We start from the raw sequence: 25,566 nt of genomic DNA on the forward strand, positions 1-25,566 counted from the left end.
GGCTAAACATTATTTGGACATTATCTCAGTGTCCGAAATTTAACGTAGACAGGCTTTAACAAGCAACGATGTGAACGATATTTTGATTTAGAACTACTAACTCAGAGTTTTCATGGCTCAAATGCAACAGTGCCAAAATTACATCAAACTAGTATTTTGCGAAAGCGCGCATAATTTTGCTAAAATCTAGCTGTTGAATAGATATTTCATGATTTGAAATAGCTCGGAGAGCATGGAATGCTTAATTTATGATGTATCATGGAAAATAATACGAGAAATCCATAAACAGGGGATAAACAAACCGTTACCCACTTTACCCCGCCTGTTCACTTTACCCGCGCTACCCCTAGGTATTATTGAGTTCTTTTCTCCTGCTCGGGATGAACAGATTGCATTAAATCCATATCGCAAGCTTTTGCATTAGGTCCCCGGTCGCAAGATATGAGGTTATGTGTTTGTGTCTATATTGAATCTAATTTTATATTTCCATCGAGAAATTAATCGCTGTATACTTGCCATCCTTAGCTTGCTTAAAAAAAAAACGGTCAGAGACGGGTATTGAACCTAGACCCTCTAGCACGGTTAGTACTTCTTGACTGACGCCATCGGGACTATATATCAGATGAGAGAAGCGGTTTGGCACATTGACACTCAATTTGAAATCTCAAAATATAAATATTATTTCACATTTTCAAATTTCTAGTAGGGGGAATGACGGCTTTGGCAGGTTTTGTTCTATTATTGGCAGGGTTTTTTTTTATGTCTGACTATGCTCAAATTTGACCTAAACATTTTTTGCATATCAAAGAACATTGTGGCCAAATTTCATAAAATTTGGTCGACAAAAACCCCCCCTGCCAATAATAGAACAAAACCTGCCAAAACCGTCTTTCCCCCTACTTATATCGTTCTTAAAAGAATATATATATATATATATATATATATATATATACAGCGATTCCACGGGAAAAGAATAGAGTTGAAAAAAAAAGTTGTCCAATTTTGCTCAAAATCGCTTGGTATGTTCTTCATCGAAAATAATTAGACCCGTATTTTTTTATTTTTTTATTAGGGTGACCATGTTCGATATAGGGTTACCAGAAAAATCGCTATTTCTCGAAATTTTTTATTTTTAAAAATTCATAACTTTTGAACCACTGGATCGATTTGCAATATTTTTTATGGATAGAAAGCTTATTACTTCTAGTTCTTACTAAAATTTTTGGTTTGGTGTATTGGTGTACTCAAATTTGCTAAAATGGTCAAAATATTCGTTTTTTAAGATTTTTTAAATGTTGGACCACAACGACTATATATTTTTATATTTTTTTATGAAAATTCAAATATTTTTACATAACATATCAAAAAATTAGAAATGTTCATCGAGCCGTTTTTGAGTTACATTTTTTTGAAAATTTCAAGTTTTCTGCCCATACACACATGGAATAAACGTTCAGCGATTCCACTGAAAAAGAATAGAGTTGAAAAAAAAAGTTGTCCAATTTTGCACAAAATCGCTTGGTATGTTCTTCATCGAAAATAATTAGACCCGTATTGTTTTATTTTTTTTTATTAGGGTGACCATGTTCGATATAGGGTTACCAGAAAAATCGCTATTTTTCAAAATTTTTTATTTAAAAAAAATCATAACTTTTGAACCACTGTATCGATTTGCAATGTTTTTTTATGGATAGAAAGCTTATTACTTCTTGTCTTTACTAAGAATATTGGTTTGGTGTATTGGTGTACTCAAATTTGCTAAAATGGCCAAAATATTCGTTTTTTATGATTTTTGAAATGTTGGACCACAACGACTATATATTTTTATATTTTTTTATGAAAATTCAAACATTTTTTGATAACATATCAAAAAATTTGAAATGTTCATCAAGCCGTTTTTGTGTTACATTTTTTTGAAAATTTCAAGTTTTCTGAACATGCACACATGGATTGAGCATAATTTTCCATCACTTCAAAATAACTGCGGGAATCATTCTGTTGAAGTTATCAAACTTATTCCTAATAAATTCATGATAACCATGTTTACAAATCTAGTTTTATTTGTGAAGTAATGTACCTATCAAAAGTAGAGGAGGCTTGTCCAATTCTGACCCCATTAAATGTAAGAACTATAAATCACCCTCAAATTGTTTAAAAGCAGAGACCAACATTGCTAGGGTTTACTCAACCATGGTTTACGCTTTAACTGGAACCACAATGGTCCGTTAGCGTCCTAATTCAGCATGAGTGCTCATAAGGGTTGCAGAGGCACTCATGCCGAATTTGAGTGGTACACAGTATAAAAATGTTACAGCATATATGATGTAACAAAAAGGCTCCGTTTGATTCGACTCATTTTTCCATCACTTTTTAAAATTACAGCTCGTCGTTACTATGAAGCTTGTATTCAATATTGCATACAAGAAAAAGTTGGATGTAAAATAAGAGGCTATTGGACACTAAAATAAGCGTTTAAATATTTCCATGGCGTGTAATTTTCAGAATTTTTAACTGTGTAGCGTAAACCACGACTGAGTAAATTAAACTATTTTGAATTATTCCACAAAAGGGTAATTTTGAGTGAACCGAACTGAAACTAGAATATATATTTTTTTAGCGTGTAGAGTTTTTTTTTATATTTAGTGAAGTTAAAAAATCAATTTTTAAGTCCAATGAAGTCCGACCAATGAAATCTACGTTGAAATTCTTTGTGTAATGAATGCTTTCCATTGGTATTATTAAAAATTTGGCAACCAGCGCTGTCTTGGCTCTGCTATATTGAGGAATGGTAGCTCAAATCTCAAAGCTTTAGACTACAAGCAATGGTTTTCTCTGATTACCTTCAATTAAAACTCAGCATTTAATTTGATTATTTTTATTTTTCATAATTCATCAAAAAAAATATTACATAGCAAAATTCTTACAATTTAACACACTTTTCTTCATCTGAAAACGAAAACCGTTTCACGATAACGTAATTTTCATTTTGTGGCTTAAAGTAATGAAACGATTGTGTCTCAGAGATTTGTTTTACACGAGTATAACGGTTCTTTATTTTCTTTTCCATTGCATTGTAATCTTTTTCCGAGAAAAACTCGTAATACATTTTGGAATCTACTTTAGAAACAGCCCAAGAGTAAAGTTCGTATGCAGTTGTAATATGATGGCCTTGTAAACTTGCTTTTGTGCATTGAGCGTTTGCCCAATGAAAACCTTGTATAGCGTCCTGAATAACAAAAAAATAATTTTCAGAGAAGTCAGCAATTATAATGCAATCAGTTGCTTCCAAATTAATTTTAATTTGTTTTAAGTAGTTTCCTTGTTGCTCTGCAATAAAATTATGCGGAGATAATTCGCTTAATTTTTCTAAAAATGTTTCCACATACTCTTTTGCATCCATTCGCATTGAATTTAAATGACAACGATCTGTTTGCTTCCATTGTTTAAATTCTAAGGAATCAATGATATGGAAATGCTAATATCATCTTCCAAACTTGGACGTACATGTTCATGATAGCATTAGAGGCGAAAGTATAGAATTGATAGTTCCGTTAGGATACGGCATGCTGATATTAGCATTTCCATATCATTGTAAATCGTTTAACTTCACGTAGAAGTAACACACACGAAATCATTAATTTAGTGTACTACCCTTGGTGGGGGCATCCATCAATTCAGCTGTTATTGGTCGACGGTACAGCAGCAGTGCCTTTCTCTGCTTTGTTCTCTCCGAGGCAGCCAAGTTGGTTGCGACGAGACGGACGCAATGAGAAAACAGAACTGTGCAATAAAAATCCTATTCGACTAAATGCTGATGTCATATTAGAAATTTGGAGACAGTACTCGTCGATAGCAAATCCTTCCGCACGCGATGGCATATGAGCAAGTCAAACCACCTTCCTTTTGCCAGTGGAGATATATCAGCTTCCACACTGATATTCTTCCCCCCTTCATACGGGAGCTTGGCAGAAGGAAGGTCGTGTGATATGTGCCATCACAAATATTGCCCTCCGCTCGCTTTCAAATCGACTTCTATAAAAACATTTCTTCATGCCTGCCGTATCCTAACGGAACTATCAATTCTATGCTTTCGCCTCTAATGCTATCATGAACATGTACGTCCAAGTTTGGAAGATGATATTAGCATTTCCATATCATTGTAAATCGTTTAACTTCACGTAGAAGTAACACACACGAAATCATTAATTTAGTCTAAGGAATCGACATTTTCAAGAAAATTCATCAGGTCATTCTCCAGTGTCTGCGTACCTGGGCAATGATCACAGGTTTTTAACCAACATTTCTCTGTAGGATTTTCACAAAGTATTTTAAAAAACAAGTCATGATACGTTTTTAAATGGTTATGAATAAGTTTCTTGTCCTTAAGGGTTTTAAACATTAATTTAACATTCTGATGATAAATGCATACGCAGACAGTATGCGTTCCACTTAAACCAGCTAGAATACAATTTTTTGGGCGGCTGCTGGAAAACATTGAAAATCCAATTTCAAAAGTAAAATATTGCTCTTTGAAAATTGAATAAATTTCACGAAGGTTACATAAAAGTAACCTGCGCTGTACATGCACTTTTTATTATTCTCCTTTCCGCTGCATAATCATACAGTTTAGGAGTAAGTTTCCTGTAACAATTACTCCAAACATGACAATTTGAGCATTCGTGCTTCATTGTATTAAACGTTTCTTCAGTAAGGCAACTGGACAATTTCACTGATTTTCTTGACTGACATATACTTTATCTTATAGACCACTTTAAATAGTCCCTTTGGGTATCATTTAGGTAGAGTGAACAAGGAAAAGGAGACAGATGAATCATAATCAAAAAAGAAAATACAATGAATTATCTGCATCAAAATATTGAAAACATATAAACAAAGCAGGTAACCTATTGTATGGATCGCTGAAAACCAACCTTTTTGAAAAACGACATATTGCTTTGCCGATTTTGGAGAATGAAGTCATCAATAACAACACCAGACTATTCCGATAGAATTATTTTCAACTATTGCGATTCGTAAATTCTTCTAATAAACGAGACCAAACAAACACTCTTGAATAACATTTTCATACTTTTGATTTAATGATGATTAACTTTTGATTTGATTGATGAGCTATTTGAAATAGTGGAGAATAACGTTCATTCCATGTGTGTATGGGCAGAAAACTTGAAATTTTCAAAAAAATGTAACTCAAAAACGGCTCGATGAACATTTCTAATTTTTTGATATGTTGTGTAAAAATATTTGAATTTTCATAAAAAAAATATAAAAATATATAGTCGTTGTGGTCCAACATTTAAAAAATCTTAAAAAACGAATATTTTGACCATTTTAACAAATTTGAGTACACCAATAAACCAAACCAAAAATTTTAGTAAGAACTAGAAGTAATAAGCTTTCTATCCATAAAAAAATATTGCAAATCGATCCAGTGGTTCAAAAGTTATGATTTTTTTTAAATAAAAAATTTCGAGAAATAGCGATTTTTCTGGTAACCCTATATCGAACATGGTCACCCTAATAAAAAAAATAAAAAAAAATACGGGTCTAATTATTTTCGATGAAGAACATACCAAGCGATTTTGAGCAAAATTGGTCAACTTTTTTTTTCAACTCTATTCTTTTCCCGTGGAATCGCTGTATATATATATATATATATATATATATATATATATATACATATATATATATATATATATATATATATATATATATATATACATTTTTTTAGTAAATAAAGATAAATGATCATTGATCATCATTTGTCGTTCGTTACAAATCAACCACATTTTATAATATAAATTGGTAATTGAGGTTCATCAGTCACTAACGAAACTTTATACTGAGTGTCGATGCAAGCGATAGTGAAATCAAGATTTCCGTCCTTGACAATAGGTGATGTTAGTATGGCATTAGCATTGTGTGTTTATTGTGTCCTTTTCCATCATCAAGCTGAACGGAATCGGGAAGATTGTGTGAGTCAAAGTTATATTGCTGTACACGATTCTTATACTTGTTCCTGCAGAAATCAATGGGAGTAGTTTAGATGTATTGAGCAAAACCAAATAAACTGACTTAATGCAATGCGTTGACTTAACAAATATGGTTTGCACTTTGCATGCGAGGTTTAATACAACCTGGTTAGGGAAATTGTGGGTAAGTCACTGATTTCAAGTGACTATCTGACAGATTTTGATACACCTAGAATAAACTAATGATTTCTTGATTTTCTATTTATTTAGTAACTGTCGGAGACGCATATCAGTCAAAATAAAAAGATAAATAGCATTGAGAACATGAGTCATCTAAAATTTTGGTATCGGAGAACTAAATCAGAGATTGATTACATAGCAATATTGTCATTGGGCGTGACAATGGGTCTAGAGGGTAGGATTGAGACATCAATGATAATCTGCATGTTGGATCACAAAAACGTTCAAAGAGGAACAGTATATTTTAGTTTTTTTGTTCTTAGATAGATTCAATGCATCCTCTAGAGTGATCCATTTCACACCTTTTGATATGGGGCCTTTCACAAATTGATGTTTGATCTCATCTTGACTTGAAGTGTCGATTTTCACACTCATACAGTGTTGATCTTACCTGCTCCCGTTTTCAGAAATTTTTTTTTCAAGGAATATTTTCGTGATACCTTAAGAACTGATGCTTAAAGGGCTAGAGTATGCTTGTATGCAATCACTAGTTCGAAAAATTACGTCATAGATTGGGAATCTTAAGGTGACGGCTTTACCCATTTTTCATGCAATGCAATGAATGTCATAAATTTTTGTTATGGGTGTACATCGAATAACTTACTCTTTCACAGTTCCAACTTATGGCTAATGTCCGTTATACCAAATGACCCACTCTTTGGTTGAAGTTCAAAGGCCAAAAGACCCCGACTCAAATTTTTAGTGCCCAATAAATTTAAAAAATAAATTAATTTTATGATGCGAAAAGTGCGCGCAAAATTAGGACAAACACACAAATTGTAGAATATCTTTATTGTGGATCGCATATTCCATACAAGGGACCTTTAACAAATTACGTTACGCTGTAGGTGGAGGGAGGGGGTCAGGCCCAGCGTTACGATCCATACGAAAAAAATAAACCTTCCATACAAAAAACTGTAACGAAGGGGAGGTTGGGGGTTACGTAATTTGTGGAAGAACCCCAAGGGGTTTATATTCATTTTACTTTTAGACATAACAGATCAATGGTAATACAGAACACGCCTTACCTGTTTCTTAAAATGAGTAATCTCCTCGGGCGTCAGAGTGTCCGCTTTGGCAATAACCGGAATGATGTTGACCTTGTCGCACAACCGCTGCATGAACTCGATGTCCAACGGTTTCAACCCGTGCCCCGACGGGGCGATGAAGTATAAACACACATGCACCCGCGAGTCGGGAATTGCCATCCGGTGCACGCGCGACTCCGCCGTCAAATACTCCTCGTACTTATTTTCGACAAACTCCACGATGGGAACCCAACTGTTTTAAATGGGGGGTTTAAAAAAAGGAAATTGATCAATCGCAAAATAAATTTGGTGCATAACTGCTAAACCGTACCAGTTACTGTTATCTACGGCAGTGCCGAACCCGGGAGTATCTACGACTGTCAGGGTTAGATTGACACCGTTTTCTTTTAGTAATACTTTCGTGCTTTCCACTGTCACCGTTTTTTTGATCCGCTTCGACGGTCCCGGGTGCTGCTCCGGATGGTACACATCCGATAGGAACAGCGAATTGATTAGCGTTGACTTGCCTAGACCGGCCTCACCTGTGAAAAGAGCAGGAATAAAAATGTATGTGACAAATAAAATCATTCTATATAATTGAGAATAACCCCCCACATTCTCATACCCTCGCAATTAGATTAAAAAACGATTTTAGAAAATAAAAACAAACTTACCAACAACCATCAGCGTGAACTCGAAACCCTTTTTCACTGCCTTCCGGTACACCTGGTTCGGCAGGTTCGCGAACCCAACGTAGCCGTCCAGCTCTTTGGGTTTGGATTTGACTATTGGTTTTTCCTTCTCGTGTCGTTCGTTGAGAATTTTGTTGGAATCGTGGTGCCCGTTGTTCTGCAGCATCCCGTCGTGTGGGTGGTGGTTGGCATTCAGGATTGCGTCACGTTTCTCTTTTAACGAAATATTGTTTAAACTGTTGGCGAGCCCGTTCACACTGGTGCCATTGGTTGTGACGCCGCTGTGGTTGTTGTTATTGTTGTTGTTGTTGTTCATGTTAGTGACGTTAGATCCGATGGAGCTGTTAGTGGTATGTGAGTTTAGTGGATGCTTATCGCTGCTGGCATTGTTTAGATGCGATGCGCTGTTATTCTAGAAGAGACGATAGGGGGGAGAAAGAACATAATCGTGAGAACCAGTTCTGTGTAAGGGCGAGTCTTTGAAGTAGGTAGTAGAATTTATTAGAGGGGCGCGCATGTTCATCGTTCCGATTGTTGATCGGCCAACAAGGCTAGCAAGATGATGGAATGCAGCGATGCGTGTGTGATTGCGATGGGCGAATGAGTAGCTATAGCAGAATGCCTGCGTTCTTATCAGCGTTAACAAGGGTGTTATATGGACTTGAGCGGTTTCCTATGTAGAATCAGTTTTGATTTGCGGGCATTACTCGTATAGTATTAATTTAATAGTGTACCAGACATAATCAATACTTTCAGGATTTATTTTTCTTTTTACAAAACTCAACATTCTAAGATTCACTTCTATTGCAACAATTCTTTCAGAATAAACAATAAGTAATGATGTCTAGGAAAAGCTACCATTCTTAATATGAAACACTGATCATCCAAAATATCAAACAATAACAAGGCTTGATATCCATTTTTTTGTGCTTGCCAATCTATATTTTTACTAAAAAGTTTGCTCGTTCCCATTCCAACCATCTTACAATGAAGACGTTAGTTGTTACCACTCTCTTTCAATAGATTATAAGCCTTGCACTTGAGACGTAACACTGGTAGATGAGAAACGTTGGATCTTCCACGGTACAGTTATGATCAGGGGAGAGAAACCCCCAAAGAATGTTGGGATAGTTTGCGTGATACATTTCAAAGATGAGGACTAGTTAATTGATTGTTTTCGGAGAAGACTCGGAGTTTTGAAGTTGAAGAGCGGAGTTAGTACGCAAAACCATCTATGAGAATACGACAAAGCTACTTCCAGGGTGGTCACTCAATTTCCATTTGGGGCTGTCCATATACCACGTGGACAGTTTAAGGGCGAGAGGGGTATGCCGAATGTCCACGGTTCATACAAATTTTAGTAAATTGATATGAGCAATTTTCCACGCTGGGGGAAGGGGGTATCTAAAACTGACCAAAACCTGTCCACGTGGTATATGGCCAGCCCCTTTTGGAATTCCCGTTTTTATTCCAATTTTCACGATTCAAATTTTGGAACTTTTCCGGCAGAAGTGTATCGAGAAAAGGAATTATCGGGGAATGAGGTTTTGCATTCATTTGACAAATCAATCTGTGGAACAACAATGCTTGTTCTACGCGATTTTATCGATCGTATTTTTGATCATGTGACTTAAACTCGTCGTCAAAATTAATGGAATTCTCGCTTAACTTTTCAAAAGGTCCTAAGTAACATTTTTTTCATGAATTAATTTGAATAGCGCAATCAACAGAACAACATGAAAGCTATTGATTGCAGTATTCAAATTAATTCATGAAAAAATGTTACTTAGGTCCTTTTGAAAAGTTAAGCGAGAATTGTAATACAATACATCCTAAATTAATCGAAGAAAACAAATTGATAATGTGTTAATAAAGCGCCTGTTAAGAAAATTTCGCTGTGACGCTTTTTTCAGTAACAGGCTTGGCAGTCATAAGGCCACCGCTCGTTCCTGCTCTATACGAAGGAGGGCATGAGTCCAATCCCAGATCATTCCCATCTCCCATCTATCCTGTAATAGGTACCCTGCAACTTGACCATTCTAGCAGTCACTGTTAGGAGTGAAGTGCATCCTAGAATTCAAATGAAATGTAAACAGTTATCAGAAAGATTGTTTAAAAGAACAGACAAGAAGTTAATTATACCTTTAATTTAGTCTGTCCAAGCAAAACTAACAAAATCAGCGTCAATCAAATTCCCAATTGATTCACGGTTTTCCCGGTTCTATCTGATTCCCGGTTCTCAGATTTAAGTGGCCACCCTGTACTTCGTGACCCAGGCATGGCAAATGCTGGGTAATGCGTACCCCATTTCGCGGTCCTTAGGCTCTGACACAGCAACTCCTATCCTTGCCTCCCCGTGGTGCCGGCGGGGTAATCTTAAAAAAGATCGGATAACCAACCTTGACGGGAACTATATATTGTCGTATGCTGACAGGGTAGGGCGAGTTTTGCTTTTCTTCGGAGGTGTGGATCGGATCGAGCGTCTGTTCTCCATGTTGAGGGCGGCTGATCATGGTCTTAGTGTCATCGAGGGAAACTAAGCAAAACTGTACACACTATGCTTTATCGTGTAAGCATCGAGAAGGCCTTCAAGGCGATGTAAGTAGTGTAACCCTGGTAAGGTGGATCCCATCGCAAACACTTCATTCAAGTACCACATCTACTTTAGCGGGCAGCAGGGACCATGTCCAAGGGCTTGACGATCCCTCCCCAGGCCTAGCACTGTGCGCCGGTCATATAATCGGCGGCGGCGGCGTGGTGGTCACTTTTGCCCCGGCGGCGGCGGCGTCACGGCGGCGCGCCGTTGGTTTTCATCGGCGGCGGCGTGAACCGGCGTGGATGAAAAAATCAATGGCTGAAAAAATCAATTTTACCGCGGATTTTTGAAATTGGTTAAATATGCCAAAAAAGACAAGGGGGTCCCGTAGCGTAGTTGGCTACACGTTCGCCTTACAAGCGAATGGTCATGGGTTCGATTCCCAGCCCCTCCACCAAACCCTCGTCAGTCGCCAGATCCGCAGCCCATACGGTGGCGTTCTGGGGTACGCGCCTTACCGTCACGGCTGCCTGATGACGACTGACAACTTGTTCTTCTCGGAGGCATTCCTCCAACGTTCCCGGATAAATGGCAACCGAACAATGCAACGATCATTGGATAGACGACATGGACAAACGGACACAATGGACTCACGATGAGATGGACAGGCAACGACAACAACAATGATAATGGAAAATCTAAAAATAGATTCTGTGTGGATTCTGGCAGCAGAATGCCACAGTAGATCTCGGCACAGTAGCGGTTAAGTAACACAGAGTGCCTATCAAATAAAGAAAGGAATATTGGCAATTCCTGAAAGAATTTCTGAAGTAAAAACGGGATTATTCTTGGAACTCCCAATTACTTGGGAAATTTCATTCCTTGAGAATTTAGCATTAGCATTGAGCAATTCGCATAAATTCGTAGGTGGTACAAACGGGTCTACTACGAAAGGCCGAATTACAAAAGGCCGAATCACGAATGGCCGAATCACAAAAGGCCGAAAGCAAAAAAAGGCCGAATGCACAAAAGGCCGAAACCACAAAAGGCCGAAATCACATAAGGCCGAATCACAAAAGGCCGAAACCACAAAAGGCCGAATAAAATCGGCAGACCAACAAAGTGGACCGGAGCGCGCGCGCGCTCGCTCCGGTCCACTTTGTTGGTCTGCCGATTTTATTCAGACTTTTTTTATTCAAATACTTAATATAATTTAGAATATTCGAATTATTTTGTGATTTCTCAGTGAAGTCTTGTGAAGTAAGTTTCTCTTAAATTGGGAGAAAATGATATGCATTGAGAAACAGCGCGTTACCGCAAGTTATACAGCTTTTGGTCAAAAGCATAATAATTGAAAAAGACTATTTCGTTTAGCTTCTGATGTCGCAATTAGATCATGAGTAGTGCGCATCATTAGCACAATGCACAACCAAGCATCATGAAGCGCACAACTCCTACATTGATGCAAATCGGCAATTCGATTTTGTGAGCCATGAATCCGGTGGAATTTAACTCGGGCTCTTGCATTAGATTTGGGAATTTAACTTTTCCCAATACTACTGATAATGATTACTACGCCAGCAAAGGAAGAAAAAAGAGAGCTCTTGGATTACTCCGTTACTTTAAAGTGATAATATTTATACGTGTGTTCATGCTTTAATTACTGCAATGAAGATTGATCTATTATGCAATATATAAGGAATCAAATTGACTCTGTAAACACCTTCATGCAACTACTTACAATTAAAAAATAGAGCTTCGACGTTGAACTGACGTTAAATACCTCAACTGAATAAGATTGATTAGATTCTTAATGGGGCAGTATAATAAAAGTAAACGTAAATTTGTGAATATTCCAAGTTCTCTTAATTGAAAGATTGAAACTTTTGTAATGATTCGGCCTTTTGTGTTATTCGGCCTTTTGAGATTCGGCCTTTTGTATCATTCGGCCTTTTGTGGTTCGGCCTTCTGGGTTTTCGGCCTTTTGTGGTATGCTAGAACATTTTCGGCCTTTTGTGATTCGGCCTTCTGTGGTTCGGCCTTTTGTGATTCGGCCTTTTGTACTGATCCCATACAAACAAAGTCGTTTGTAAGAGACTAATCACTATCTCTTAGATGGAAGCAATGCACCCTTCAACAGGTAAGATCTGTTCTGGCCACGTCCTTGCGAACGCTGGGGAAGGGTAAGGATTATTAGTTGGACTTCTTCTTCTTCTTATTGGTATTACATCCCCTTCTGGGATATTGCCGCCTCGCTGCTTAGTGTTCATTTAACGCTTCCACAGTTATTAACTGCGAGCTTCTTGCTTTATAGCCGAGAATCTTACCGCTAGGCCAAGGAGGGCCCCAGAAACCATCGTTTAGTTTGACACCTACTTAAGAAAGATGCAGAGAACTCTGGTGGCACAGAAGGTTTTGGAATTGTTAGTGTGGAATCGTTTTGGAGTCGTTTGGTAGGAATCGTATTGGTAGAACGTGAAATACAGAAAATAACTAATATATACAAAGTAGGAAAAGGGACGAGTCTGGAATTGAACCCACGATCTTCTTCTTATAAGAGAGAAGCGATAGCCACTAGAGTACCGAGCTCGTCTTGGTAAAATCCAATGAGAATTTCCGCGGAAACTCATAGAGGTATTCTTCCGAAAATCCATTCATGTCCTCTTAGGGAAATTCTACAGTAAAATCATACAATATTCCTGCTGGAATTCTTTCGGAAACTTATTAAGGAACGAAATAGTTTCCGATGGTATTCGTAAAAGAATTTCCGAAGGAATTACCTAAATAAAAAATTTTCGAAAGGATTCCTAAAGGACTTTCTTAGAGAATTCCTGATGTAAGGACTTTTGAATGAATTTCTGAAGAGATTCCCGAAAAAACGAAAGGAATTCCTGAGGGAAATGGAAGGAATTTTCTGAAGATTACCTGAGACTTTTCCAAGGAATTGCTTAAAGTTGTTCTGAAAGAATTATTATGGGAATTTCAGGAAAAAAATGCCTAGAATCTTGCTAAGGAATCCATAGAGTAATTTCTGAAAAATTTCCTAAGTAATTTATAAAAAAATCAAGATATTTCTAAGCAAATTTTCAAACCCTAAAGGAAATTGTGAAGGAATCGTAAATGAATTTCAGAAGGAATTTTTAGTTAATTTTTTATGGAATTCTCAAACGGATTTTCGAAGGCTCTTCTAAAGTATTTTCTGTTGATATTTCAAAAGAAATTTGTGAAGGATTGCTAAGGAATTCCAGAAGTTTTACCAAAGGAATTTCCTAAAAAAAATCCTGTTGGAAATTCTTAAACGATTCCTGAGGGAAGATTTGAAATAGTTCTTAGAAAACTTTTTTTGAATTTTTGGAGGAATATCTTGAGAAATTTCAACATTTATTTAATTTGTAGATTCGTTTCCTAAAAATATTTGCGGATTTTCCGAAGAAATCCCTAGAGGGATTTCTGAACGGACTCTTGACGGAATGTGAAGAAATTCAAGATTGTCGGAAGTTCCTTCAGGAGAGGCTTTGACAATTCGGATATTTTTTCAGTAACTTGTTCAGGAATTCTTAAGGAATTTGCTAGAAATTCGCCCAAGAACTTTGCAAGGAATTCCAAAAGAGTTTTCAGAAGAATTTCTGAATTTACTTTTTGAAGAATACTTTAACGAATTTCCCAAGGTTTTCGTATACAAATTTCTGAAGGAATACGTGAAGAAAATTTCGAACTAATTTCTGGGGGAAATACCGAAAGAATTTCTGAAAGACTTTCTGAAATTCTTTTCCGGAGTTTTTGTAGAACTCCTTAAGGCAATTTCCGAGGGAATCACCAGACGAATCTTTAAAGAAGTTTGTGGAGGAAATTGCGAATGAATTACTGAAAAAAAAGTCCAAAGAAATTCATGGGAAACCTAAAAATTACTTCAGAAATGCCAGTAGGCACTTTAGGATTGTTTTCATTGTTGCCATTGAGAATTCCTCTGGAAATTCCGTTCAGAAATTTGTTTATGGATCCCTCTGGAAATTCTTCTAGGTTTTTTTCTGGGAAATCTTTTAGAAATATCTTCAAAAATTCTTTCAGCAGTTCTTTCAGGAATTATTTACGAAAACTTTTCAGGTTCTTTTTTTGGAAATGCCTTCAAATGTTAATTCGGAAATTCCTGTACAAAACCCTCCATGATTTTCTTCAAAAACTCCTCCAAAAATACACTTGAGAACTCCTCCTTCATTAAATAATCTAAAAATTAAAGACTTTCAGCAAGAATTGTAGAAAAAAAATCAGAGTGAATTACTGAAAGATTTTCGGAAAGAACTCATGAAGGCATTTTCGAAGGAATTCCTGCAGGAAGTTCTAAAGGATTTCCTGGAGAATGTTTTTAAGGGATTGCTGGAAGTAATTCTAAAAAAAATCCTTAAGTAAATTTCAAAGGAATTTCTTATTCAATATCTTGAAGAATTTATTTAAGGAATTCATGGAATAATTTCCAAAGAAATTTCAAAAGGAGGAATTCCCGAAGGAGTTCTCAAGGAATTTTCCAAAGGTTTTGCTTTTAAAAAATGAAGGATTTTGTAAGCAATTTTTGGAGAAACTCTTAAGGAATTTCTGGAGGAATTGCTAAATAAACTTCCGAAGGAATTCTTTAAGGATTCTCCGAAGGAATTCTCAACGGAATTTTCGTAGGAATTCCTGCACTCATTTTCGTATGTATTCTTTAAAGAAATCCGAATAAAATTCGTAAAGGTTTTTCTGAAGAAATCGGTAATGGAAATTCTGAAGGAATCGTAAGAAATTTCGTAAGGAATTTCCAAAGAAATATATAAAGAAATTTCCGGAAGAATTCCTGAAGTAATTTTCTAAGGTTTTTAAATGAAACTTTTCGAAGGAATATGTAGAGGAGTTTCCGAAGAAATTTCTTGATTTATTAACGAAGCCTCAATTTCTGGAATATTTTCAGAAGGAATCCCTGGAAGAAATTTCGAAGGAAATCTTAAATGAATGTCGAAACGATATTTTTTCGATTATTCACAGGAATTCCAGGAATTGGAAGTTTTTGAAGAAAATAATCCTTGAGCTTTCACTATAAACTATTAAATATTAAAATAAAATTTCGTCAATAAGTCAACTGTCTGAATAGCGCAAATCTAAAAACAAAGAAAGTTGGTCTGGTTGATTTTAATAAATAAAAAAGAAAATATTGTCAAGATAATGAATGTGTTACTAAACTTGATATTCCTGAACTATAATGGTTTGCCTACACCTTTTGTCAGATCCTATAGGAATGGGAGAGGCGCCTTGAGCATGTGTCCAGGCCCTCACAAAAGCTTGTGTACCACAGCAAACATATTTTTTTGGGAGTCTTCTACAAGTTTAGGTGCCCAACTGAATGAGGCCCTGACAACGAATTCCAAAACCAGTTAAACAATTTATGTATTATTTTACTAGAAAAAGCTTCATTCAAACTCTCAATCTAATCAACCAACTTATTCATTAACCAAGATAATACATGTCACTACACCGACTTAGAGACACCATCGCTTGAGGAAGATTTGAAATTGAATTCTGACGAGTTCCACCTCAACTTCATTGAGAATAGACGAGTTTAGTACCATTCCAATTAATTCCACCACGTTGTATTGCTTTAGCGATACGTATTTCAATCTTCAATGTTAGGCCATCTTCAGTGTTTCGTACTTGACTCGACTCAAGTTAATTTAATTTTTTATTGCGATTAGTCATCGGCGTCGTAAAATTATGATCAGCGGCGCGCTGACCCAAAATCGTCAGCGGCGGCGGCGTGAGTAAAACCACTGGCGGCGGCGCACAGGTCTAGCCAGGCCATCTGCGAGTTGTGATGCCCGCCTAGGATGTGGTGGGGTTTGACAGTGGACTCCGTTAAACCTCTATAAAAAGCTACATGTAACCGCAAATAGGCTCCGCCAAAGCGACCGTGTGCCACTCAAACCGCACAATGGTAGTCCGAAGCACTTTCTTCCCCCGCAAGAATATCCACAAGGCCACATGGAAATCACAGCAGCACTACGAAAAGCACCTGAATGGCGCTGTGGCAGCCAACGGTAGCGGTATGGTAATAGACCTAGGAGCTCGCGCGCAGGGCATGCGACTTCCGGCTCTGAATCTCCAGGAAATCCAGGAGGAGATCGGCCGGCTGAAAAACAACAAAGCCCCTGGAGTTGACCAACTACCAGGAGAGCTGTTTAAACTTAGTGGTGAGGCTCTGGCTAGAGCGCTGCACTGGGTAATCACCAAGGTTTGGGAGGATGAGGTTCTGCCGCAGGAGTGGATGGAAGGTGTCGTCATCTATAAAAAGGGCGATACGCTGGATTGTAGCAACTACCGCGCAATCACAATCGCTAAACGCCGCCTACAAGGTACTCTCCCGCCGACTAACACCAATTGCAAGACAGGCGGGATTCATGGGTGAACGCTCTACCACAGATCAGGTGTTCGCCGTACGCCAGGTATTGCAGAAATGCCGCGAATACAACGTGCACACACATCATCTATTTATCGACTTCAAAGTTGCATATGATACAATCGATCGGGACCAGCTATGGCAGCTTATGCACGAAAACGGATTTCCGGATAAATTGATACGGTTGATTAAAGCGACGATGAATCGGTTGATGTTTATTTTTTTTTTATCTTTATTAAAGTGATTTTTTATGTAACAATAAGTTCATCACTAATTCGGTTGATGTGCGTAGTTCGAGTTTTAGGGGTGTTCTCGAGACCTTTCGAAACGAGCAGAGGGTTACGGCAAGGTGATGGTCTTTCGTGTCTGCTATTCAACATCGCTCAGGAGGGAGTAATACGAAGGGCAGGGATTGACACGACTGATACGATTTTCACGAAGTCCGTTCAGTTAGTGGGTTTCGCCGCCGACATTGATATCATGGCACGTAACTTTGAGAGGATGGAGGAAGCCTACATCAGACTGAAAAGCGAAGCTAACCGGATTGGACTAGTCATCAACACGTCGAAGACGAAGTACATGATAGGAAGAGGCTCAAGAGAGGTCAATGTAAGCCACCCACCACGAATTCTATCGGTGGTGACGAAATCGAGGTGGTTGAAGAATTCGTGTACTTTGGCTCACTGGTGACCGCCGATAACGATACCAGCAGAGAAATTCGGAGACGCATCATGGCAGGAAATCGTATGGCGAAGTGCAGCCATGGACCGAGCTGAATGGAGAAGACTTTTATGTATTGCACAGGCCACTTCGGCCTTAGTCTGGTAATAAATAAAAAAAGTTTTGCAGCTGTAGTGGGTGGAAGGTGTCGTGTGTTCCATCTACAAAAAGGGCGATAAGCTGGATTGTAGCAACTACCGCGCAATCACATTGCTGAACGCCGCCTAAAAGGTACTCTCCCAAATTTTATGCCGTCGGCTAGCACCAATTGCAAGGGAGTTCGTGGGGCAGTACCAGGCGGGTTTTATGAACGAACGCTCCACCAAGGACCAGGTGTTCGCCATTCGCCAAGTACTGTAGAAATGCCGCGAATACAACGTGCCCACACATCATCTATTCATCGACTTCAAAGCCGCACGGACACGGATTTCCGGATAAACTGACACGGTTGATCATAGCGACAATGGATCGGGGATGTGCGTAGTTCGAGTTTCAGGAGCATTCTCGAGACCCTTCGAAACGCGCAGAGGGTTACGGCAGGGTGATGGTCTTTCGTGTCTGCTATTCAACATCGCTTTAGAAGGGGTAATACGAAGAGCAGGTATTAACAAGAGTGATACAATTTTCAATAAGTCCGTTCAGCTATTTGGCTTCGCCGACGATATAGACATTATGGCACGTAACTTTGAGAAGATGGAAGAAGCCTACATCAGACCGAAGAGCGAAGCTAAGGGGATCGGACTAGTCATCAACGCGTCGAAGACGAAGTACATGATAGGAAGAGGTTCAAGGTGGTAGAAGAATTTGTGTACTTGGGCTCACTGGTGACTGCCGAAAATGATACCAGAAGAGAAATTCGGAGACGCATAGTGGCTGGAAATCGTTCGCCGCAGACAATTTACAAAACCGGTAGTCCTCTACGGACACGAGACCTGGACGATGCTCGTGGAGGACCAGTTTTCGGAATTTTCGAAAGGAAATGCTGCGTACCATATATGGTGGGGTGCAGTTGGCGGACGGTACCGGCCTTAGTCTGAATAAATAATAATAATAACATTATAATCCGTTTCTTATTGCAAAAACAAAAATCCGACAAGCAACCAACCTCTATCCATGATTTAAAAATACTACGAGTCAGAAAAAGTATGAACATTATATATTCCTTTAATTAATTTCGTTCAACAGTATAAAACATAATAGGTCCCATTTGCCCCGTTTGCGTCCTACAGGTACATTTATTGTAAGTGAATAAATGGCTTCCAACACGTCCACACTTCAACAACGGAAGCATATAATGACGTTTTCTAAGTATGCGTTAACAATTTTGCAGAACTAGCGTTTTTTTAGGTCCCATTTGCCCCGGGGTACATTAATATATTTTATTTCATTTGCCATATAAAGATCTTCGAAGTAAAAAACGTGTACGTAATATGAGTTAAAACGGTACTTATAATTTGCATATGACTGCTCTTGAAGTATCAAAAAAAGTCAGAAATTAAAGATTCATTCATCAGCCTCCCAGACTGATAGTCAAATTAGTTGTCGTCGATCACATAATATTGTCAAGAGCTCATCGTTATCCTACTTTCGCCTCTTTTCCATTGCGTCAAAGCATTCAACCGAACAAAAGACGAAGCGTCTCCACCCGACACTATCAGTCCGAAGGCGCCCGGTCGTCATCTCTCGAGTGAATGGTCGTTCTGAATGAATGAAGCCACAGCTACTTGGCATTCTATCAACAGCAATTGGAGCAGCGTCCTGGATTTCCCTTTCAGCTGCCCATTGCAAAGCAGCACCGCACCCGATGAAAAGAATAATCTCATCACCGAACGGGCGTCTCACACCACACACGACGAACCCCATCATATGTGCGGTGCGCTTCCTGTCGGCTTAAGGTGATACGGTTCAAACTTAAATTACCTTACGTTACAGGTTCACATAGCAAAAATACGAAACAGACAATTGTAAAAAAATGCTTTCAAAAATGCAGCGTTGATATTTGAAAACCAAAAATTCGTTTACCGATCTTAATTTATTTTTGAAATCTGTGCCCATCAAAACTCAAACAAGGAAATTGGGTTGGTTATTTTTGGATTGCAAGATACTTGCCCTTAAAGGGGACTCTCAACAGCGACAAAGGAAAGCACACTTACCACTACGTTATTGTTTGCCAGGTTGAGATTGCCTAACACCGGTGGATTCGGGGGCGGCCCAGACGGACTGTTGCTCTCCGATTTGAAGAACATTTCACGCTTTGACTGGAGCTGTAAATGAGAACAACGCCAATCGATGATAGATCAGTGGCGAAGAGAAGAAAGGCGAAACGAATTAGCACACCCTTGGAAAAGCCAATATTTAATGCTGCTGTCGATGTTTTCAAATAATGAACGGAAGAACACAGGCTCGAGAAGCACAAATCATGCACCGTGGAGCTGGAGGGATCTATTTGTGGACGATGGATCGGGGAGAGGAAAGTAAGTGGCTACTACACTCCGTTCATGGGTGAGTGGGGGTGGGGCCCTTAGGAAGAGGAACTCTACTAGGGATAGGGTTGCTGTCGGTAATATGTTTCAATAACATAAACACGAGCTAAATAGAGCGATTGGAGCGTAGACAGAATACGGACGGGGGAGAAGCGATAAGTTGCGTTGCATCGCAAGTGTACGACATGCAACCGTTTCGATAGAGTGCACGCCTGACACCACATACCTACTGGAGAGAAGTTAAAATAGCGGCAAATTTTCTGCATGGTTTTACAAAATAAATCAAAAGAGCTGTCGGTGATAATTGTGAGTGCACCTCTCCGGTTGTTGGATTTATTTTTTCAAAGGAGACAAGGTAATAATTGGATATCAGTAGCACCACTAAATGATCTTGGTAATGCACCAATAATGTTGGCTTACAATAATGATAAAAACAATAACGAACATAAGATAATTTTCGAAAAGTGGAACAGTTTTGAAATAAATAAATGTCTGGTACTGATTATGTGAATTCATCGTCTTTATGAACCTTGCATCGTTTAAATAGTACAGCTTTGAAAAAGCAAGCTTGTCGTTCAGAGCAAAGGCGTGACTTCGTTAGTAGTCCAGGACTATGCAAATACCGGAAGATTGTTTTCAACCAAACTTTTTTTTATCAAATATTTCTTTTAGGCGTTTGATTTAATTAATTTTGTTTTATTCCAGCTCTAATATTATCCCGTTCATTCTTTTTATTTCCTTCTCTCCTTCTTTCAAATATTTTCAACTATTTAAAATAGCCTTTAGTTTTTCCTTTATTAGTTCAATCTTTGGATTATTTAATCATTACTCCTTCATTTTTTCTTTTCTTCCTTACGTTTATTATTTCTATTTCATGAAATTAAAACAAACCCATCAATATTATGAATAACGACATAGAGTCATTTTTGATTTGATACTACTGTCAATAATATTAATTATCAAAACCGACTATATCAATAGTTGTTAAATTGTTGACATGGAAGTGTCTCACTGTTGATGCTTTTCCGCTATCCGCCCTTAGCGCCGGTGTGGAAACCCCACAATGGAGTTGAAAATCAATATTACAGACTAAATAAATCCGCTGGCAGACGGGAACGTACATCCAACCCCCTTCCCCCGTCAACAACGGTTAGATTGGAGACTAAAATAACCCTGAAAACGGTATGAATAAATTTGAATACCGCACGTTGTTGTTATCGGGAAAATGTAGAAAGGTCCGGGCATATGTCCGGAAGTGCAGTGACAAGACAAATGTAATACCGCAATGTTGGGCTGTGTCCTGTTCCGGTGTAAATCGGAAGCCAGTTCGTGACATGGATTTTGCATTCGGGAGCTTGGAATTAAATATGAGCACCCTTCGTGCCTCATATCAACTATACAAACATGTGATGGGGGTATATAAAAGAGTTTTATGCGGGTCATTACGGAGCGACAAAGGTGCAATATGTGACTGCTGATCTGATAGTGGGAATGCTGGTGATACTGCCTTGTGCATGTTTCTCCGGTTTGACAGTGATAGTTGATTAAACATTCATAGAATGGCTCTAAGCGAAAATGTCGTTTCATTGAATAAAACATGCATGAAACATCTTTGCTAAAATGAAGTGGGAAGTATCGATGTGGTACGCACACAGTGCATAATCTGGAAATAGATTTCTTGTGTTATCTTCATAGTATACGATATCACTTTGTAGTGATTACATATATGTTTTTGAACATGTTTTTCTTAACCTTTCTGACATCCTCAGAATGGTATTTATCCGAGGTCCGACGAACTGAGCACATGTATGTGTTTTTCACCTTTGTCTACACTGCTAGGAAAACTTCACCATGACCTCTTGCAACCTGCTAGGGGGGTTTACGCCAGCTGGGTTACCTCATAGAGTCAGGTAAATCTTGATTCTGTGTTAACTTACTTGCACTGTGTTGGTAGGAAAACCGTCCACTGAGGAAAACTGATTAGGGGTACTATACTGCCGTTCTACGCATAACTGTCCCATGTACATAGGAAATCCCAGCAAACATGGGACAAATATATGTATGACGGCAGTATACCAGTCGATGAATTTCCTTTAAGAGGCCCCAATTGCTGGGGGCACTGGTTCTGATGATGCATTTCAAATTGTTCTATATAGCTGTGCGAAAAAAAACTATGTTCCCAAACATAAAATGAGCGAGAACAAAACGTTTTATCAAACCCCCTCGGTAGGACTGCCTATTCGAATAACTTTTTTTCCAACTTGTAGAGCGATAGACTTGTTTTCATGACAAAATTTTCAAAACGACTTATCTGCTTTTGTAAACAAAGATTCAAACTACGATTTGACGAATCTGATAGCTCTCTTACGCAAACTAGCGGAAACCTTCACCTACCTATTGGTGGTGTTGGTTTGCGTGGGAGAGCTATCAGATTCGTCAAATCATCGTTTGAATCTTTGTTTACGAAAGCAGATAAGTCGTTTTGAAAATTTTGTCTTGTTTTCATGGCTTGCACAATCGGAAAAAAGAAGGTATTTTTGGCCAAAATTATAAATCCTGCAATAAAACGGTGGTATTCATCATAAAAACATAGACAGAAAAGAAAAATATTTTTTCTGAGCCTTCAATGGGGTATGGGGCTAATTTTCGGCATAGTATCGATTTTTGTCATATTCTACAAAAACAACGGAATTTGGTCACTTTTTGGCTAGCAATAAGCCTGTTTGATGCTGGATAAAATACTAATGGCCATATAAACTGTATATTCGTGTCACAGACAAATGGACAGAACACACAGATTTCCTAAAATGATCAAAAAGCACTATCAGCTTCTGATGTTGAAAATTCACTGAGTAGAACTTATTAAACCAACAAAGGAGGGTAGAACAGATTCAATTAGCGTCATATTGGGACATCAACGAAACGAAAGTTCTTTTATTTAATATTTCATTAAGATTTCTTTCATAATTATAAAAAGGTATTGTGGCAAGGAGTTATTCAACACACTACTCATCAACACGTTATGACACGTTATGGTTAAATCTATAATTCGCTCCTATAATGTAGTAATGTCAAAATTGTAAATTTTGAACAATTTCCCTTCTCACTGCGTAATGCTTTTTATATGATAGATGATTTGTTCTTGAATTATGCGCAACGTTCAGGCATAACCCTCCCTTTAAAATGTTATGTGAATTGTGTTCGTCACCAAATTCAATTAAAGTGGCGTCATTGAGTAACCTAGATTAACATTGAAAAATAAGAAGTTTACCAAAACACCTGATCAATCCCCCTAGCGGTACAATATTACCGCTAGGGGGATTGATCAGGTGTTTTGGTAAACTTTCTCGTACATTATAAGAAAATGTATTTTGGCCATAACTTTTGAGCCCATAGTCCGATCCAGCCTATTTTTAATAAGGAACAATGGACCAACGTTCTCTGACGAATGAACTATTATTACATTATCAAGTCTATTGCATAGATCTGTTTAAGAGCTTTGTAACGATATATAAATATGTTACTTTTGAGACGAAAACATGGCAAAGCTGTCCGTTTTCCCAAAAAACGTAAAAATATCATTTCTAGGAGGGATGAAAACCGTCCTGATTATAGAAATATAGGTTATAAGCTGTGTATTCATCACATTTTACTCGCCCAAATCGAAAATTGGCCTTTTGGTAGTTTTGGCCACACCTTTATATGGGGCTGTCCTATTGTGGCTTGTTATGATTCGAAGAGGTTTTTGTCTCTCTTCAGGGTGGCCAGTGGATTTTGAATTTCAAATTCCCGGTTATTTCCCGGTTTTCTCCCGATATTATGGAAAATTTCCCGATACAAAAAAATGTATAAATTCAAATAACCCACGGTTTTATGAATATTTAAAATAGAAAAGAATTTCCATATAAACAATTATACTGCAAATGCCAATTTAAATGTAGAAGAGTGATTTTTGCTGGCCTAAATTATACTATATTTTTAGCTTTATTAGTTTGATTTTTTTTTTATTGAACTAAGTACAGTATCCCCCCGCTTATTCGGACCTCGCTAATCCGACGAGTCGTTAGTCCAGATCTCGCTAATTATGCTGTCAGTTTTCAAATTTGTGCTGTGATTTTGTTTTGCTTTATTTGTATGGATTTGACAGTCGGATTAACGAGAGAAACCCCGATAGTCCGGCCATACATTTGTCGGATCAGCGGGGGTATACTGTATGAACAAATTTTTTAGACATTGCGATTTTGCAGAAAAATATCGCGGTTGAATTTTGCAAAATGTTATCATTTCAATCATCTGTCGGAAAAAAAAAGTCTCAACAAAAAGGCTCTTGAAACTAACAAATAAGCACTTTATTTTTCACATATTTAATATTATCACATATGCTATGCGTACGGATAATATAAGAACGTAAAATTCCTGCATTAAGCAACGAATAACACAAATCAAAACGGTTGATCGAATCTACATAATTTCGTTTAAATCGGGCATACGTTCTGTGTTTTGAGTTTTTTTCAAATTATCTTGGTTGGATATTTTATACATAATTGAAAAAATATAGATAATATAGTAACAAATTTGTATTGAACTTTTTAAATAGAATTATATAGACTTTTTCAAAAAAGCAACAAAGCTTAGGTATTGTTTGATAATTAAAAAAAATATAATTATTCAAATTTGTGTGATATTTATTTGTGTCCACCTATGCGCTATCAGAAACAGGGCCTTCCATATGAATATAATGTGTAACTGTGAATCAAATTTCCATCGTCACAACTCTTTGTTGCATCATGAGGATCGTGAAAGACAAAAAAATTGATTTTTTTTTGTTGAATACAAGATTATTGTTGAAAACGAAAATGTTTTTTCATTTTTTTTGGAAATGTTGCAATATTTGAATTAAAAGAGGAGGAATACCAAATATATTTATTTGGACAAATTGGAGAACCTAGAAGGAATCGATTGAAATAATTAAAATTTAAGGAAAATTCAAATCAGATTTAATATTAAAAAATCGGTGCAATCAAAGTTGATTGCTCATATTCCGGGTATAAGTAACCCGGACTCCGGAGTGGTAATTAATTACTATGTCTAAAACTCAACTTTGGTGAGGATTGATCCTTGATTGAATGGGGTATCTAGGGTCTATAAATTCATAAATACATGACCTACTTTAGAAATATGTATGAGTTCACAGTATGTACGAAATTGTAAACTCTGAAATAGAATGGAATGAGCAAATTAGTCTACTAATTCCCAGGTTTTTTTCCCGGTTTTTTCCCGGTTCTCCCGGTATTCCCGGTTCGCTGGTCACCATGCTCTCTTTTATCGTTGTTCGTTATCTATTGGGATCGATTCCTGCAAACTCTGTTTGTGGGTTCAATCATTTGTATTTCACATCTAGTTCTCCTTCGCGTCTTGTGTTGCGCTGTATTTTTAACTTTTTTCCTCATTCGCTT

General features: G+C 37.7%; 1 protein-coding gene across 12 annotated transcripts in view; it reads right to left on the reverse strand.

Moving 5' to 3' along the window:
* LOC134218180 (septin-7) overlaps positions 1-25,566 on the reverse strand; it is a 172,271-nt gene that overhangs the window by 97,787 nt on the left and 48,918 nt on the right. For 11 of the 12 annotated variants that reach the window (XR_009981274.1, XM_062697084.1, XM_062697086.1 and 8 more), the window contains 4 exons: positions 19,781-19,891; positions 7,933-8,362; positions 7,590-7,800; positions 7,259-7,511 (listed from right to left, as the gene is read on the reverse strand). Coding sequence is in view for 11 of the 12 variants with exons in the window: in XM_062697084.1 (XP_062553068.1) it covers positions 7,259-7,511; positions 7,590-7,800; positions 7,933-8,362; positions 19,781-19,891 (1,005 nt within the window). In the remaining variant the exon portion in view is untranslated. The remainder of the gene's footprint in view (positions 1-7,258; positions 7,512-7,589; positions 7,801-7,932; positions 8,363-19,780; positions 19,892-25,566) is intronic. The other variant, XM_062697085.1, reaches the window with a different exon arrangement.

Source organism: Armigeres subalbatus, chromosome 2 (genome assembly GCF_024139115.2).
Source record: "Armigeres subalbatus isolate Guangzhou_Male chromosome 2, GZ_Asu_2, whole genome shotgun sequence".
NCBI lineage: Eukaryota > Metazoa > Arthropoda > Insecta > Diptera > Culicidae > Armigeres > Armigeres subalbatus.